Below are 18,822 nucleotides of genomic sequence, written 5' to 3'. Positions count from 1 at the left end.
TGCAGGGGGATCTCTGCTCCGGCGCCTGGAGCTCCTCCTCCCCCTCCATCTGCACTGACCTTGGTGTCTGCAGAGTTTCTTACATCTTCTCACTTCTCTCTCCGGCTGCAAAAGCTCTCTCCCTCTAAGTGTTTTTCTACTTCTTAAATATGTTATCACAGAGGCGCTGATTGGCTTGGCCTTGGCCAGCGGCGGGCCCATCTTGGAGCCGGCTGGCATTGGCTCTGTCAGACACAGGGGGAGCTTCTAGCAGCTTCTCACAGAAGCCACCCCTGTAGCCCCCCCGCTACCAAAACCCTGCCACGCAAACCCAACACATTCCACCCCTCGCCTCTGTGAATCACATATTTAAGAATTATTAAAACATATTCAACAGAAAAACTACACACACACTAATCACATCAACAAGGAAAAAGAAAAAGAATTCCCCCCACCAGAATCAAAGCAACACTATCACAACACTAAACAAGAGTAGACAATACACACAGAATCCACCTCTCGTCCCTTCACCGCTATTTCACTCTCAATCTACGTTCAGTCAATGTTTTGCTCGTTACCTCTTCCAATTACTGTCCTTATCTCGATTTTCTCGAGCCCCACGTTGGGCGCCAAAAAGACTGTGGTGGGTTGAGCTGGCTGGGGGCCAGGTGCCCACCAGAGCCGCTCTCTCACTCCCCTCATTCACTAGACAGGGGAGAAAAGGCATAACGAAATGCTTGCAGGTCGAGATAAGGACAGGGAGAGATCACTCACTAATTGTTGTCACGAGCAACACAGACCAAACTTAGAGAGGGAATTCATCTAATTTATTACTAGGCAAAACAGAGTAGAGGAATGAGAAAATAAAATCAACTCTTAAAACACTTCCCCCCACCCCTCCCATCGTCCCGGGCTCAACTTCACTCCCGGCTTCAACCTTCCCCCCCCTCAGCGGCACAGGGGGACGGGGAGTGGGGGTTACGGTCAGTTCATCTCATGGTGTTTCTGCCGCTTCTTCATCCTCAGGGGGAGGACTCCTCTCATCGTTCCCCTGCTCCAGCATGGAGTCCCTCTCACGGGGTGCAGACCTTCAGGAGCAAACTGCTCCAGCGTGGGGTCCCCCACGGGGTCACAAGTCCTGCCAGCAAACCTGCCCTGGCGTGGGCTCCCCTCTTCACGGGTCCACCGGTCCGGCCTGGAAGTTGCTCCAGCGTGGGCTTCCCACGGGCCGCAGCCTCCTTCAGGTGTCTCCACCTGCTCCGGCGTGGGGTCCTCCACGGGCTGCAGGTGGAATCGCTACACCCCCTCATCCTTCCTCCATGGGCTGCAGGGGGACAGCCTGCTTCACCATGGCCTTCACCACGGGCTGCAGGGGGATCTCTGCTCCGGCGCCTGGAGCTCCTCCTCCCCCTCCATCTGCACTGACCTTGGTGTCTGCAGAGTTTCTTACATCTTCTCACTTCTCTCTCCGGCTGCAAAAGCTCTCTCCCTCTAAGTGTTTTTCTACTTCTTAAATATGTTATCACAGAGGCGCTGATTGGCTTGGCCTTGGCCAGCGGCGGGCCCATCTTGGAGCCGGCTGGCATTGGCTCTGTCAGACACAGGGGGAGCTTCTAGCAGCTTCTCACAGAAGCCACCCCTGTAGCCCCCCCGCTACCAAAACCCTGCCACGCAAACCCAACACATTCCACCCCTCGCCTCTGTGAATCACATATTTAAGAATTATTAAAACATATTCAACAGAAAAACTACACACACACTAATCACATCAACAAGGAAAAAGAAAAAGAATTCCCCCCACCAGAATCAAAGCAACACTATCACAACACTAAACAAGAGTAGACAATACACACAGAATCCACCTCTCGTCCCTTCACCGCTATTTCACTCTCAATCTACGTTCAGTCAATGTTTTGCTCGTTACCTCTTCCAATTACTGTCCTTATCTCGATTTTCTCGAGCCCCACGTTGGGCGCCAAAAAGACTGTGGTGGGTTGAGCTGGCTGGGGGCCAGGTGCCCACCAGAGCCGCTCTCTCACTCCCCTCATTCACTAGACAGGGGAGAAAAGGCATAACGAAATGCTTGCAGGTCGAGATAAGGACAGGGAGAGATCACTCACTAATTGTTGTCACGAGCAACACAGACCAAACTTAGAGAGGGAATTCATCTAATTTATTACTAGGCAAAACAGAGTAGAGGAATGAGAAAATAAAATCAACTCTTAAAACACTTCCCCCCACCCCTCCCATCTTCCCGGGCTCAACTTCACTCCCGGCTTCAACCTTCCCCCCCCTCAGCGGCACAGGGGGACGGGGAGTGGGGGTTACGGTCAGTTCATCTCATGGTGTTTCTGCCGCTTCTTCATCCTCAGGGGGAGGACTCCTCTCATCGTTCCCCTGCTCCAGCATGGAGTCCCTCTCACGGGGTGCAGACCTTCAGGAGCAAACTGCTCCAGCGTGGGGTCCCCCACGGGGTCACAAGTCCTGCCAGCAAACCTGCCCTGGCGTGGGCTCCCCTCTTCACGGGTCCACCGGTCCGGCCTGGAACTTGCTCCAGCGTGGGCTTCCCACGGGCCGCAGCCTCCTTCAGGTGTCTCCACCTGCTCCGGCATGGGGTCCTCCACGGGCTGCAGGTGGAATCGCTACACCCCCTCATCCTTCCTCCATGGGCTGCAGGGGGACAGCCTGCTTCACCATGGCCTTCACCACGGGCTGCAGGGGGATCTCTGCTCCGGCGCCTGGAGCTCCTCCTCCCCCTCCATCTGCACTGACCTTGGTGTCTGCAGAGTTTCTTACATCTTCTCACTTCTCTCTCCGGCTGCAAAAGCTCTCTCCCTCTAAGTGTTTTTCTACTTCTTAAATATGTTATCACAGAGGCGCTGATTGGCTTGGCCTTGGCCAGCGGCGGGCCCATCTTGGAGCCGGCTGGCATTGGCTCTGTCAGACACAGGGGGAGCTTCTAGCAGCTTCTCACAGAAGCCACCCCTGTAGCCCCCCCGCTACCAAAACCCTGCCACGCAAACCCAACACACATATGCAGAAAGAAATAAGAAATAATTATGATTTCTATTCTTTAGAGAGCAATAGTAGTGTCCACATGTGGAAACATTTCAAAAACAGCACAATAATACATGACAAAACTGTTGAAATAACTTACGTAAGAACTGTAGAAATATAAGCTATAACCCTTCTATCTTGTAGAAATAGAACTTATAACCCTTCTACCTTGCACTGATGATAAAGAAACTTCAATTATTTTGTACAAAAAATAGAAAATATTTATATATTTTAAAATAATTTGTCAGCACTATTTAGACTCTTAAATTTATAACCATTGTTTTTGAAGTGGTTAGCTATAAAGCATTTTAGAATTAAACAAAATGCAGTAACATGTCATAAACAAGTTTATACAAACATAACAAGGGTATTTTTCAAGTAAATCCCAACAGTTAAAGATAACTAAAATGATGTTACAACTCATTTCAGTTGTATTCGATTAGGACATCATCGTACTACTGAATAAGCTTAAATGAAAACCTTTTCTAGAAGTTTTCTCAAATTACACATTCCCACATGTAGAGATCAAATCAAGACTCTGTTGAATCGGAGAAGAAAAATAAATATCGAACTACGAGGGTATCTATCATGCAGTCATATCAATTCTTTTCAAGCAGTCTTGTCCTCCAAACTGTCAACACAACAAAGAAAAATATCAACTTTTTCTGCAGCGCAGGATAGCCTTGGGAACACCTCGTTATAGCAATGAGCTGTGTTGCTAGTGGGTCACACCGTGTTCTAACATGGTCCTTTAGTCTTCATCTTCATTTGTGCTGCAAAGAAAAAGCAATGGGTTTGTCTTTGAAGACACCTCCAAGAAATTTCCCTTCCCAGTAGTATCATTTGAAAATCTGTCAGGTTCAGATACACGGTTTTCTTCTTGTTCCTGTAAAATGCAGCTTGCAGTAGCCAATCCTTCAGGCTGTTCTGAAAGTCTAATTGCAGTGTGCATTTGCTTTTCTAATTCTTCTATCAATTTTCCAGGAACAGATGTAGATTGCAAAGAAACCTTTGATTTTTCATCACTAACCTCAAACGTCGAAGTGTTTGTGCCCTGCCTTAATCCATTACAGTCAATAAGTGGAGCTGTCCTCTCCTCTTGAAGCATGTTTTGTAAAGAATTTGTTTTCCCATCGTCACTGGTTGAGGACTCTCGCTCATCTGAATCAGAGCCTTCTGTCTCAGATGATGAAGTACTGCTTGATTCTTCAGAGTCACTTGTCTCCGACTCAGAGGAAGGCAGCTGTTGCTTGGAAACTGTGCCAACAGCTTTTAACATGCGCTCTTCCTCCTGTACCAGCACTGCCGCTGCTTCCAGCTCTTCTAGTTCAAATCCCACGTGGGACTTCGTGAGTGTGGTTTTCTGCAAGGATTCAGAGAGTGCAGCCAACTTTTTTGACCTTTAACAAAGAACAAGATCTATTATTTAACTTTACAAACAGAACTTTCCCATTTGATAATGAGAACACAAATCTTAAATGTTCCTACTATTTGCTTGGTTTGCAAACAACTTTCTTCTTTGATTGTGATTGTAAAAGTAGATGCTGCAGGGAGGGATAGGAGAAATCAAAAGTATTCATAATTATTATTATTTTGGGTAACTTTTCATACACGGCTACACAATATCCCACTGAAAGTCTTCGGTGATGCTTTCAGAGAAGATATTGCTGCATTGATGTCTCCACAGCACACAGCAAGGGAAAACAGATTTCAGGAGAAACCTTTTCAGGATTGCCATCCTTAGAGGTGAACTCTGCTGCAGGATGTGGCTTGCTGGATTAAGTTTATATACAGAAAAATCATTTTGGTTTACGACCCTTCCAGATATGTCAGTTAAATGCAGATGAACTGATAGAGCACAGCTGATCAGGTCTATCTCAGTGATATATTATCCTCCTCTCACAGCTAGCTTTATGCACCCATGATAGCAGATGTTCTATAGATGTGCTTTACCTTTCACTTATAACTCCGCTGAAATACAATTCAACAAAAACATCAAGGCCATTTAGATAAACACCTCTAATAAAGCAGGCACGTTATGTCAACTTCAAATCCTTGGTACAGCCATATCCATTTCCTCAAGTGTTTTAAAGTCAGCACATGCTTTACCAGAAAGGTGCATCATGGATTTATAAACAGAACAAAAAGTAAAAGAGTGCCTTGAAATGGAGGTGGGGGACAGAGGGGAAAACGGGTATAAAATAACAAACATACATCCTGTTTCTTGTTGTAGAGTTTTGCCTCAGACTATCAATCAACTTTTCACCACTTCCTGCAACAGCAGGTCTACTATAAATCCTGCAGTAACTGACTGGGTTTCATTTCCTCTGCCAAACCTGCTAACCTGCAAGGCATGACACACTGACACTGGAGCAAGTAGCTGATAATGTAATACATGACTCCTGCGAGGCAAAAGTTAAAGTGCTTGTTCTCTCAGTTGAATGATTTTAAAGATCTTTATATTCTATTTCCCAGGGGGCATAATTACTCAGTATAACATAGACGCTTCCATTTTTTTTTTTTGCTCCTAAAGGAATTGGATTTAAAAGTGGGGGAAGGGAAATTCAATGCAGCTTCTTGCACATTTTAGAGAGAGCGCACAACATCTAAAAGCTGAACTTGGAATAAAGCATATTAAACTTCCTTAGCTCCACCAATAGACTAGAAAACTAAGAAATAAGTGTTTTCCAGAAGTAACTGAAGCAACAGAGAACAATTTATATTTCTAGGATTTTTAAATCTAAAGTTAAGAATTAAATCACATTATCCTAGCAGCCTCCAATATAAACACAAATACCAAATTTTGAAAAGTTGCTTACTTAACACTATTCTGATTTGTTCTTTTTGGTGATATGTTTCCATTTTATTTTTGTCAAGAGCTTGAATTTTTCTTGAAAAATTATGGAGGATTTGAGAAATTGCCAACTAATTGGGAACAAAGAAAGCATTCTCCCTGCTCCATAGTTAAAAAGAAAGAAGCAGCAGCCAAGTGATACATAGAAAGGTTAGTGAAGCCTTGCAGATAGGTGGTAACAAAATAACTGGCTTGCAGGGGAATCTGTTTCCTGAACACATTGGTGAGAAGCCAGTTTACACTCCAAGTCACAAGAGTTTATAATCCTTTCAGAAAACATTTTGCTTTGCTTTTGGAACAGTCTCTTTCCTTCCTTCTAACTCTATGTATGTGTGTGTATGTGCCGTCTTCCCTGTAAGAGTTGTTAATAATATGAAGGTACAATCCCTTTTCCTGTCCTATTGCCTGACTGTCCACAGGAATACAACGAGCTCCAAAAGCTAAATGCACATTGTGACAGAGAACATTGTTCTGTACCCATTTTATATGCAGTTCCTTTTAATTCCATTGACAGCCGTGAGCAACTAACTGTAGGCATGACAATTTCCTCTGGTGATACATCTTCAGCTCCAGCTACCTCAGTCTCACCTACCTGTTTTACTATTGCCATTATAGATAGAAAATCAATTTTGAAAGTCCCGTTTGTCGTCACATCTCTTCTATCACATCTGTCACTGTTTCCCAATCTTGTATGTATTTTTCCCTTTTCCCTATTTCTGCTGTTGTAATTTTTCATGCATATTTTTCTGCTAGATACTCTCAGACCTTGAAATCACTCCCTTAAAATCCTCTCCTCCTCTTACTACTATCTTATAATACAGTTAACACCTTAGATACAGGAACATGTCAGGTAACTGCATCAAGTAGTAAGGAGATGTATGGCACCATGTACTTTGTGGCATTAATGAATGTGCTCCAGATTATAATGCCAAGCGTTAAGGAAGAAAACACACAGTGATATATTAATTTGACTCAGCACACATTATGTTACTAAATTAGATGCGGTACTATTGACAGATAAAAGAATGGCTTCTCTAAAGCAGCAAGCATTTGATCACTCTATACACGAATGCATTTTTATCAATGAGCTCAAAGAGATGAATGAAAACACTGGTGCCTGCCAGCTACAGACAAACACCTGTCCTGCTGGACAACTGGAAAACTGCAAAAGGCATTCTTAGTCTGAAAACCTCGGGTCAATTCCTTCTGAGTGATCAAAATACACTATACAATAATGGTAATAACTGATTTCATAAAACAACTGTGGCTTCAAGTTTCACCGTTAGTCCTTTTTCCCCAGAAGTTTTGATAGAACTACTGAGAGAGGACATGCTTTTATCTTTACAAAGGATTACAGAAAAAAGTGTCATTAATTAAACACCCTGCTCTTCCCTTCTAACAATAACAGCACAAATGGATACTCTGCTTGGATGAGTAAAAGCCTGCAAAAGGCCAACAATTCCATCGATCCTCTTAACCTCTACAACTGCCTTCCGCCAGCTCTCTCCCGCAGTGGTCCCATGGAGCAGCATGATTGCCAACACCGTGCACAAGGACACAGTCCATGAAGTGCCAACCTGCACACTTCAGGAAAGGGGAAGGAGTAGGGACTTCAGGCAGACCTGCACAACTTTCTGTCTGCACCAGCAATGCCCCAAAGATCACATTAGGCCAACCACAATAAGAATCTTCTAATAAATAATTAAAAAAATATTATTTTACTATTTTTTTAGCCCTTAGCCCCATCAGGAATTTGATTTAACCAGCATGAAAAAGTCTTTTTTCAGTTACCCAGATCTCTTAGCAGGCTAAATGTTTCGTCCCAACTTTCACATTGGTCATCAAGTCTATTCCAGAAAAAAGAACGATAGAGTTCAATATTTCAATATGAGAAACAGAAACTCAAGCTGTCACTCTTGACAAATTTATACATAAAAGCAGAAAACTCCACTCCCCAACTTTCCAATCTTCTATTAAAAAGGGGAAAAAAGTGCACTTGAACAGCTTTTTTTTTTTTCCCCTCCCCTTGTGCAAGGGACTAACAATTACAATTAGCTATCAGCCCATCTTGTTTAAAGCAATTATCTAATTTCAAGGAGAAGTGAGTTTCAGGAGTGCATTTCACATCAGTCATAAGAAAAGGTGGCAGCAGTCCCTGGACAAAAAAACCACGGCAAACAATATAAAAATAAGAGCATGGAAATGCTTTCAATGGGAGACTGTGGGTCTCTGAGCTAATGATTTCCCTAGCTGAAAGATAAGCAACAATTCAGGAAACAAAAATGAGACACCAGAAATGAGATATCATGTATTAGAGACTTGCAGTAAACAGGTCCTGCTGTTTAGAAAAATCTTTTGAGTAGTGTTTTAGAGATTAGACAGCAAATACTTTAATTTTTCAAGTATGATTAATGGAATCGCATGATTACTTTAAGACATGCTCATTCAGTATGCACATTTGTGGTAATGATATCTTATTATTATGGTAATAGTGTTCTTACATAAACATGCATAATAGGCTTTAAAGGTGCTACGCATGATAATTATTAGTTATCAAGATGTCAGTTGCTTAGGGAAAATGTTTAATTACAGGTTAAACTGATCAGATGCATGTTTTGTTTAATGTATAGCTTTGAGGAACAGGTAACAACAAAGGCATCTCAGGTCTTGTCCATGTAGTCTGGAACTAAAATTTCAAGACAGAACTACTGTAATCCTTGTCTAGGCAACAGAGAGTTTCTCCATGCACCGGGGGGGGGAAATCTTGTTCCACAGGTCTCAGACTATAAAACAGTAAATCTGGAATGAAAAGAATCAAAGGAGATTTAGCAAATAAAGGGAGATGGATAGAACAAGGGAAAAATTTATGGCAACAGAAAAGGGAAATCGTTACAGGTTCACAGCAAAGCCCACCTATGGCAGTACGAAGAGAAGTGATGGTGCTGGGACTGGCTGCAGTGCTGAGACACAAGGAGCAGCCAGGTGGGAAGGAAGCAGGACACAACTCCTCCAGTCAAAGACCAACACTCCTATGAGCTCTGGTTCTACCTTCTGTTCAAGGAGTAAAGAGGGCACTAGGATCTAATCAATCAAGATAGCTGTTATCTCCAGAACATGGAGCTACTAGAAATATGTCTCATAGAAGACATATATTAGGATTTGATTGTTTCCAAGGAAGATTTATCTTTCCTTCCAGCTTATGTTAGAAGTCAATCTAGCCACAGAAAGCAAAAAATAAATGCAGGACTTGGGGGATACATCCAGGCACAAAATCCTGTAATTTTTTCCCAAATGTTAAAATAAAAATATGTAATTATGCTTCTGTATACTATGTAGAATCAGAAATAGCAGTACAAAAGGAAAACGTTTAAAAGAAAAAGTGTTAATGGACCAGGCCTTTCCATCTGCCTGGAACTCACCTTAGATCCAATTCTCTTGCATTAGCAGTTACATTAAAAAAAAAAACAAAAACAAAAAACCCTCCAAAAATGAGAAAAGCACACCACACTACCACAACAAAACCAAGCAACTCAAAGAGAACTTGAAAATATGAAAATCAGCATTCTGCTCCTCATTCTGTACGATGAGTGGCACTGCATACTTTATCACAGCATGGGACTTATATACCTAAAACACTGCAGAATATTTGCAAACATGGGAGTAAGTAGTCAAATTGGCAGCACAGCCCTTCAAAGCAGGAGTCAGTAACATTTCACTATGGAATGAAGAAGGACTTTTCTTGTAGAGGCACAAGCTCTAGCTTGCTTTTGTAAACATTAGAAGGATTATTTCTACCACTTCATAAGTTTGGCTTTGAATTTCACAGATGTACACAAACATCTACTTTTCTGAAGTACACAGTGTGAACTAGGTGTAAGACATGGCAAAACACAACCGTAAGGCAACAGCATTTTCTTATTATCTACCCCTGCTCAAGTCAGTGTACAGCGCACAAGTGCTGTCGTGGCAGATTGAGCTATTCTTGCCCAAGCACAACACAAAAGCAACAAAGCATGGGAACCTGTACAGCAAAAACACTGACTACAGCTTTGGTTACCAGTCTGGTGTTTGAATGTGACCTAACTGGTCTTGGAACCCAGCTGGAACCTAACTAATCTTGGAACCAACTTAAGTCATGTTACATTATGTTGCTCGAATGTGGTTAGGGCCTATTCACCATGCTACAATGGCAATCAGTCCTCCATGCTAACAATGCTGTAACTTGGCTCTACAGGGCTGACAAGCCCTGTTTTAAATGTAAAACACTTTACATTAATTATCTTTAAGCCTTACAGGCAAGATAAACAGTCTCAAAGAAACAGTAGATACTTCAAGTGCAGACGTGCCTTTGCAGTGTCATAGGTTCCACCAATTATGAAAAAGGGCCTGTCTCATTGCCAAGCAGCCACCCTCCGGTATGCCTCCAGTTCCTTCAGATGCATTCAAATACAAACTAGCAGCATGCTGTGCCAGTCAGCAGGGCTGACAAATATAAAAAGGGCAGTTATTTCACTTATCTCCACTTAACAGGAGCTCTGGACACATAGGATCCGTCTAATAGTAAAGCTGCTGCATTAAGCAAAAGGCTTTCTGTTGCTGGATCACAAGGTATTCCCAACTGCCTTAATTTTATACATTTACTATATGAGAAGCCACCACATTTAAGGATAAAGTGTCAGTCTATATTTAAACTATCTTTCTCAACAAGGCCTGACAAAACTCAGACTTATGAGAGAAGTTTCACAGACACCTTCTTTCTTAGATAAAACAGATAAGATAACAAGCAATGCAACCAGCCAAGAGTATAACCACTTCAAATGTGTTCCAAATTACATACCTGGCAGCGTTGCTTACAATTTCCCCACAATTATTCTTTTAGCCAGCGGCATCGTAAGTATTAAGACAATTCTAGAGTTAATATTATCTCAGACATCACCAGATATTATCCCCAAGTAGAGCCTCAGCAGTTCAGATACAGAGGATGCATAAATTTAGTTTCTGCAAGACATTGAAATGTCAGCTAAACTGTAAGGGATAATGAAATCTTCTGCCTGGTTGAGGACAGGCTGCAATAGGATGTAACTACCGTTTCTGCACGGACTGTCACTGGTGGACAAAAGGGCACCTGCAAAAGGGCCAGACTCTCCTGGCCCTTCAGATCATCTTAGTTTTCCCCTGCCCAGAGTGGTTCTTGCTGGACTCCATCCATCACTGTCTTCCAGCCCAAGCCTTATCTGTCCAGACACAAGGAGTACGAAGAGACGCTGTTCAACGTTCAGTCCCTTGATAATGCCAACATTAACTTCCCACAGGAACTCTGTCATGATCTTGATGAAAATTAATATCCCTATGGCAGTAAGTCTACCGCTTAAGCTTCCTTGAAGCAGAAGGCTCAACAAGTTACAGCCAAATATGATATCAAAAGATAAGAAAGTAAGCTCATACAAGAATGACACAGCTGACAAAGCATCCAACTATTCTTATATTTACTGTAGAAGAAAATAAATTGTTCTTCAATCTAAAATTCAGATGTCAGCTTCTATCTAGTCCTGCACAGCTGCTTGGGCAACAAAACTGTTTATCTTTGGGGAAAGTCTCTTGAAGCTGATAATTGAGCTCACCTTGTTGGGTAACACCGTAAGTCCCTGGAACAGCATATTCTGACACCCAGGGGTGGACGACAAAGTGGGAGACACACATACTCTTGAATTACCCTAAAAAACCCTTAAAATTCAGGGCTTGAGATCAACAGTAGCAGGCTTCTTTCAGAAAGGCAACTAACAGTCAAACATCCCTCCACACTTGACATGCAATTTCAAACAACTAGAAAGAAAAAAAATAGAATAATTCTTATGATATAGAATTGAAAAATAATTTGATTTTAGTAAAATATTCAAGACATAAAAGAACCTAGGTTTGATCAGCCCCAACTAGTAAAACATAGAAGCAATAACGATGATGGCGTGAATGCAAAAGCAGACTTCATTAATGTAGAAACATCTAAAGTCAACATGCACAAAAAAAGCATAAGTGGTCAAACAATGAGATTAGATAACAAAGAAATCCTCCAGTTCAGGAAAAGGATCCTCACAAATGGACATTTAGCAGCAATAATAAGAAACTCATCACACTAAACACAACAGCCATTCGCCCTAAACTACTCTTTTAAGTCATTGGTTACAAGTGAACATGAGCCTCAGAATCTGCCTGGAGATAAGAGACTCAATTACACCTTTTAGCATGTGTTTTATACGAGATGCCATATTTCACTTTCAAGGTTATTCCTAATGAGTGCTTCAAGTTATACACTAGTCAATGACCTCCAACCACAGTGAAATAGTTTTGAAAAAGCAAGCTCAGAATCAGTGAACAAAAATAATCCAAATTAAGTTCTGAAAGAAATTCATAGCAGAAAGCCTGTAGTTTTGGTAAACGTTAACAGAGAGTGACAACCACTTTGCCTATCTGTACACACTGTTGCATTACAGACTATAACAATGGACATAACTTTACACTTTTCATTGCAAAGTACCTTATACATCCTTTAACCCCAATTCCCCACGAGCTTGGGGAAACTATTCACAGATGTTATTTCATCTAGCTCTGGGAACACAACCTTTCTCTACAGTGAAACATGGCTAAAACTTAACAAAGCATAACAATATTACCATCGAGTTTGAGGGATGTAGTGGAAAAGAAAATACACAGAGCACCTGAACCACAGGGCAACCCTTTCATGGAAACAAAAGGCCCTCATTCAGAAGAGCACAGATAATACTTGTCTATACTTGCGCCACGCACAGAAAATGCTGTAGGTTCCTAATGAACAGAAAAGTCTAAACCCTATTTTACCTGCCTTTTCAAAATGGCACCTCTATCCACAAAATTCCTATTTGTGTCAGTTAAACAGAAAGATGAATATGCAACATTTGAAAATCACTTTCCAGTTTTTATTAGCTGGATGGGTCATCGTAACCCTACCTGGCTTATGAGATCTGAAAGAATCACAGCATAGGTAGTACAGCCAGCAAGATAAACACAAACAGAACCATTCAACAGTTTCATGTGCTTAGTTTATTATACATTTCTATCATAAGAGGCAGAACCAATAAATAACCCCATTAAAATCTCATTAGCTCTGATCAATGAGTACGGAAGATAAGAACAAAGCTGAATTTAATGTATTAGTGAAAGAGCAACAGGACCATTTTCTTCAGGGCTCAGGTAAAAATTAACCTAAACTTTAACTAATCTTCTACATTATCTACAGCAAAAGAAAGACAGATGAGTGTAAACACAACAGAAACATTTGTTCACATGATTCAGTACGAGATTAACCACTGTCTTCATAGGACAGAAACACGCCATCGCCACAACACAGCACTAAAGACTGCTTAATTTCTATACCTCCTTATGAAAAGCCAGCTGCTAAAATAAAGTGTGCTCAGTCTGTTCAAGATATTTCATGCAATTGCAGGTAAGAATTCATTCCTTCCATTTCTCAAGAGGATGGATTCTCATTTTTAGCCTAAATAACTTAGGATTACACAGTTATACTGTCCATGTCTATACCTACTGTTAATTATTTCATTCCTAACAACTCCTGGAAATACCAGGCAACTTCAATCAAATTTAAGAGCAACTAGAGGTTAAGAAAGATCTTTAAATTCCTACATATTTCATGCAAATGAGCAGAGGTAGATCAAAAATAATGACCCTCAGGAGAAAAGGCCGGCAGAACACAGCTAATGTGTATGGGCTTGGTAGGAGGACACAGCATGCACATTCCAACCAGCTGATCAGTGCTAAGACCAGCTACTGCATATGCTGCCTCTTGCCTGGTGAAGGTGTCAAAGGATGTGGTGAAGAGATTAGGGCACAAGGCTTGGGTTTGTAAAAAATTTATAGAATCTTTTTTTTTTGTTTTTCCTCTCTCCCTTGTAGACATCAAAACAGAGACTGGAAAAGCGTTTGCTGCACAGCAAGTCTTTATCTTAAATATAGGAAAACCACACTATAAAAAAAAGGGAGCACTGGGTTCAAAAAGAAGTCTGGAAAATACATCTGCCCGTAAGCAAGATGCCACCACTTTAAACTGACAGGATTAGAAGAGAGTAATCCAGCATAAAGAGACTACTTTTAACAAGAGAAACCCACCACTTATCTTCAGGTGACAGAAAGCAGTCCTGCACAATAAAACAATGGCTGATGTGGAAGAATCCAATGGGTTTAAGGGGAACATAAAATGCTTTCATCTTGAAATTCTGTCTTTCAAAGGGCATTACATGAATTCTGATGCTAAGAGAGTGATATACTTACACTGCGATCCAACTTGCAGTCTTGTAAACATGAACTGCTATCTACATAGCTTAAAGTATTACAGTTTGTTAACCATAAATCAAATACAAAGCACAGCACCATCATTTCAATTTAAGTGTCTTCTTTTATGTTAATAAGTCTGAATATTTCAAGTGACTTTCCCTCCATATTTATTCAGAAATTCTACAGTGCTTCTTTCATAATGAATCTAAATACTGCATGAGCTGAACTTCACATTTATAAATATTTTAAAAAAAGATGAAGCTTTCCAATATAACATCTTACCTTCATTACTTGGCCTTTTTGATAAATTGTAACCAAACATATCACGGATTATAAAGGAAATCAAGTACAGCTTACTTATGGAGATGTTACTATGAAAATATTCATAAGAGAAAACAGACTTAGAATCAATACTGGACTATAAAAAGAAACTCAACACTATGTATACGTTCTAAGAATACTTTGAGCTTAGCAGCAGCTCAGTGTTGTCAAAATAGCTTCAGTAAGTTGCAACCAATCCAAACATCTAACAATGGCACAGCTTCCAAAGTTATATATGATAAATACAAATAATGAAAGATGAATAGATAACTCACCACAACACAGACACAGAGAAAGGAACATATTTTATAATGTGATATAAGTATTGGCTGCACTACAGAAATGGAACGCTGTCAGTTTTTCTACATTAGTCCCATCTCCCTCAAATTTCTTAACTCCCATTACCTAGAACTTGGTCTTCATGATCACCACTGGTGATCTAAGAGATAGCACTCCTAACACTGTAAATGATACAATTCGTATTACAATATGGGAATGAAAGATACTCGCACAAAGCAGTGCAGAAGATGTGAATTTTAGTGTCAGGATAATGCTAGCAAAGTCATGTATTACAAAAATAACAATGACAAGCAACAGGCTTAAAGGCACAATTACAAACATATTATCCCAACATGATCCTACCCATTTACAACAGAATTTATCCACCAAACAACAAAAGTCCTAGTGAAGTCGATCAGAGTTTTAACTTTGACACTGTTCCATTGCTTCTGACTGACACCCGTAATACCAGAAGAGAAAACACCACCTGTAGCCTCCCCACTCACAGTCCATTCTCAACTCATCCAATCTAAACACTAAAGGACACCAAATCTGAGCATCCTGCAAATTCCTGGCAAGGGCCTAAACTGAACAGTCTGCTCCCACCTTCTCCTCCCCACACCCTGTTGTGTCTGTAAGGCACCTGGTATCAGATGCTCTAGAGCATGATCATGCCTCTTATGAACAATAATAACAAAAAATAATAATTAATAATACCACAATCACACCCCACTGAATTGGCTGCAGGGAAACTTGCAGGCCACACATGCAGCGTCACGTAGCTGGCCCACTCTGTGCAGTTCTTGCAGAAAGGAGACCCCAGGAATAGTGGGGAGTGGGTGTTAGGCCACAGACTAAATTATCATCTCATTCAACATTTTTTCTCTCTCATTCTACCTCTGTTCTGTCTTGAGATTTATGGGACAATCACTGCAAGGGGCAGGTGGAAGAGACCAAGGTAGCTACCGACAAGGTTCAACAAAACAGGAAGATGTTATCAGCCTGCAGATCTGCTTCCCACTTTGATCACAGCTGCACACTCCACCTGCTTAGAAAAGCAACAACTACACAAGCTCATCCTTCCCCTAGTCAAAACAGAAGAAGAGTCAGCTGAGATGTGCTGACTGAAAAGACATGACACAGATCGCTGACCCTTCTGTAGGCAGATAGGAACTGCCTCCCAACAACTTTGGAAAATCAAAGCAGTAGCCTGAGGGGGAAAAAATGGCTTTCTTCTTTGCCTTCTCTACCCACAGCAAGGTGCATTCAGACACAGCCTGAAGGAATATGAGCTATAGAAAAGTGATGGAATAAATAGGAAAAAAAACAAGAGAGGAAAAACATCAAAGGAAACTGCAGCTAGCAGCTGGGAGGAGAGATTAGACCCCTTGTTAAAAATCCATGTTTTACAGGGCTTGCTAAAACATATATAAAGGGGAATTTCTGGTATTATATCCACCTGTCTATCACATTTTTCAGCCTTCAGGGCAAACAGTGTCTTGCTATAAGCCTCTTAAGTCAGTATATTACATGGGTATTGTTATTTACAAAGTGCTCTATGTGCACCTACTGCTTTACAGGCAATTGAAGTGACAGCTCAGGCCTTAAATAAGATGCAACATTTAATAAGAGGCATGGCAGCCCAAGATGACAGTAAACAAAAAGAAACAGTATTAAAAACATGCATCAAAACAGTGAAAGAAGAGACATATATAATGTGCTTGCAAATTATTAGTTACTATTTTTAAAATCAAAGAACTGTGATCTAAGGATTAAGAGCGGATGACTTGGGATGAAAATAAATAAAACTGGGTTCTCTACCAAATTCAGGCACCAACAATCAACGTACTCTTTGATAAACTGGCAAACCCTTATCTAAGTTCTAAGGAAAATGATAGCATTTCCTCTTGTAAGACTAGAAAAGGCTGTTTCAGTAGCATAAAAAATTGCGCAGAATCTCAAATACTTTCTGCAGCAGACCCATAGCTAATGTTTGAACCATGAGGTATTTTTTTGAGCTGTGCTTTCTTGATGGAAACAAATAAGACAGTACAGAATTACCCAACAACCTAGGGAGAATGAGCCAACTCATAATTACTTTTCACTAGAAAAATATGAAAACTTATTGCTGCCTGAATTTTTCCTGTTTCCTGTTCAACTAGATGGATTTTATTTGTAATTCTTTTTTGTTATACTACACAGTGGCTAAAACCCAAAATTTCTGTCCCATCATACTTGGACACAAGTCTAAATCAATCTTTAACTTTCTTACCAATGAACTGCTGAGTTTATTTGGTCTCTCACCATAACATAGGTCATTCACACACATACAATCATGGAACATTTTTTTCCCCTAATTCTCTCCATTTTTCAACATCTTTTTGAATAGACACTAGAATTAGTCTGTGTTTTAACACAGTCTCACAAATGATGCATTCTAAGGTCATGCCACTTCCTTCTCCTAAGTGATGCTACTCTGCTTCTTCAGCTGAACACTGCACTCACCCTCTTACCTCCTCAGAGGTGAATAGGTGCTCAGGTTCAAACTGTGCTCAAGCATGACCCAGCCTGGACCTGCTGCCTTCAACTGTCCTATATTCTCCAATCCATAACTATGATCTACAATCTTTTATTGTGAATGTGCCATCCTATACATGATTGTATAAAAATGCATATTGTTCAAATAAGCACATGTTGCCAATCTGGGTCAGTCTGTGCAATTCGTTTTCTACCTTTAAATAAATAACATCTAATGTCACTAGAAATTTTTATCTAAAAAGATATACACTGTATTTACTTACAGATTGTTAAAGATACTGGACAGTACTCTGACAACAAAGGATGATCTTAACTTTATAAAGCAAAAAAACCTGTCTTTTCCCCCATTTGTCTTTTGTTTTTTCCATTTTCCAGTATCTCCTAGAACATTGGCATATTAGTAACTCCTACAGTTGATGGTATGTAAACTGAAATATAAATAAAATGAACCTCAGAGAGAACATTTGAAGTGGCCACTCCCATTATTGGTAAAAGCTTGAAACCCAGCTGGGATATCTGGAAGTTAACACACCAGTACAGGCCAGTAATATAACAAGTCACCACAGGACAACAGGGGTGAAGCCTATATAACCAGATAAAACACAGCTTTCTTACTGTGTTCATGGAAAAAGTGTCATCACAAGCAGCACCAAGATTTTTTGGTTTATCCCTTGTACCTGTATGGCTCTTATTAAGCTGAAACAGCAAAGGAAAGAATATCTTTCAAATTAACAATCTCCAAAGTTTGTTTTGCAGGGGGCTGGAGGGCAGGAAATTAAGTGGCTTCAGTGTATCCACAATGACAATACCATTAGTGAAAAATATAATCCTCTACAACGTAGGTCAAAAGAAGGGATTTTGCAATGGTGACACTGGGGTTGTTACACTATCTGATAAATAACATAACTGCTACATCAGAACATACACTAAAAGCATATGTTACTGGCAAGGCTGCTTTCAAAGCAGCAACGTCAAAGAAATTTGGCTTCTCTGCTCGCTCACTTTGAATACTGGAGTTTTTATCAAACCTGAAATTAGCGCTGCCTTCACTAAGCTAAGGTTAACATGGGCAGCGATGAAGGCACAGTGAAACCTAAGCTACAAAGCAGAGTACAGTTGACTATGAAACTGTAATGCACCTAAACCACTATATTACGAGGTGTATTCTTCCTAAGGTCTTAACTGTAGTCTGTTTGAAGCACTTCATACAAATCAGTTTAATCCCACAGAGCCAAGCAGCAGGATTTTCATCCAGAATATATTACTGCTTTTGTCTTTGTTGTTCTGAATCATGGCTGCTGAATCCAAGAGGTTAACAGCTGAAAATTAGCATATTCCTCTAACATTTGGGGATGCTTTAAAGCACTGATTAATTTTTCTTATCTGTTAATATATCCCTCCCCATTACAGATCAAAAATTCAATATACATACATGTTAGAAATACACCTTTTAGGATAATTTTGCTCCTGAA

General features: G+C 40.6%; 1 protein-coding gene across 5 annotated transcripts in view; it reads right to left on the bottom strand.

The window, feature by feature from the left end:
* SHQ1 (SHQ1, H/ACA ribonucleoprotein assembly factor) overlaps positions 1 to 18,822 on the bottom strand; it is a 60,687-nt gene that overhangs the window by 3,273 nt on the left and 38,592 nt on the right. For 2 of the 5 annotated variants that reach the window (XM_054838772.1, XM_054838773.1), the window contains one exon: positions 3,032 to 4,436. The exons of 1 other annotated variant lie outside the window; for it this stretch is intronic. In XM_054838772.1, coding sequence (XP_054694747.1) covers positions 3,788 to 4,436 — 649 coding nt within the window. In that variant the 3' untranslated portion in view covers positions 3,032 to 3,787. Of the gene's footprint in view, positions 1 to 3,031; positions 4,437 to 11,577; positions 11,714 to 18,822 lie in introns of those variants that run through there. 2 more of the 5 variants (XM_054838774.1, XM_054838776.1) reach the window with 2 other exon arrangements.

This window comes from Grus americana, chromosome 11, assembly GCF_028858705.1.
Source record: "Grus americana isolate bGruAme1 chromosome 11, bGruAme1.mat, whole genome shotgun sequence".
NCBI lineage: Eukaryota > Metazoa > Chordata > Aves > Gruiformes > Gruidae > Grus > Grus americana.
This window is presented reverse-complemented; position numbering and strand designations above follow the sequence as displayed.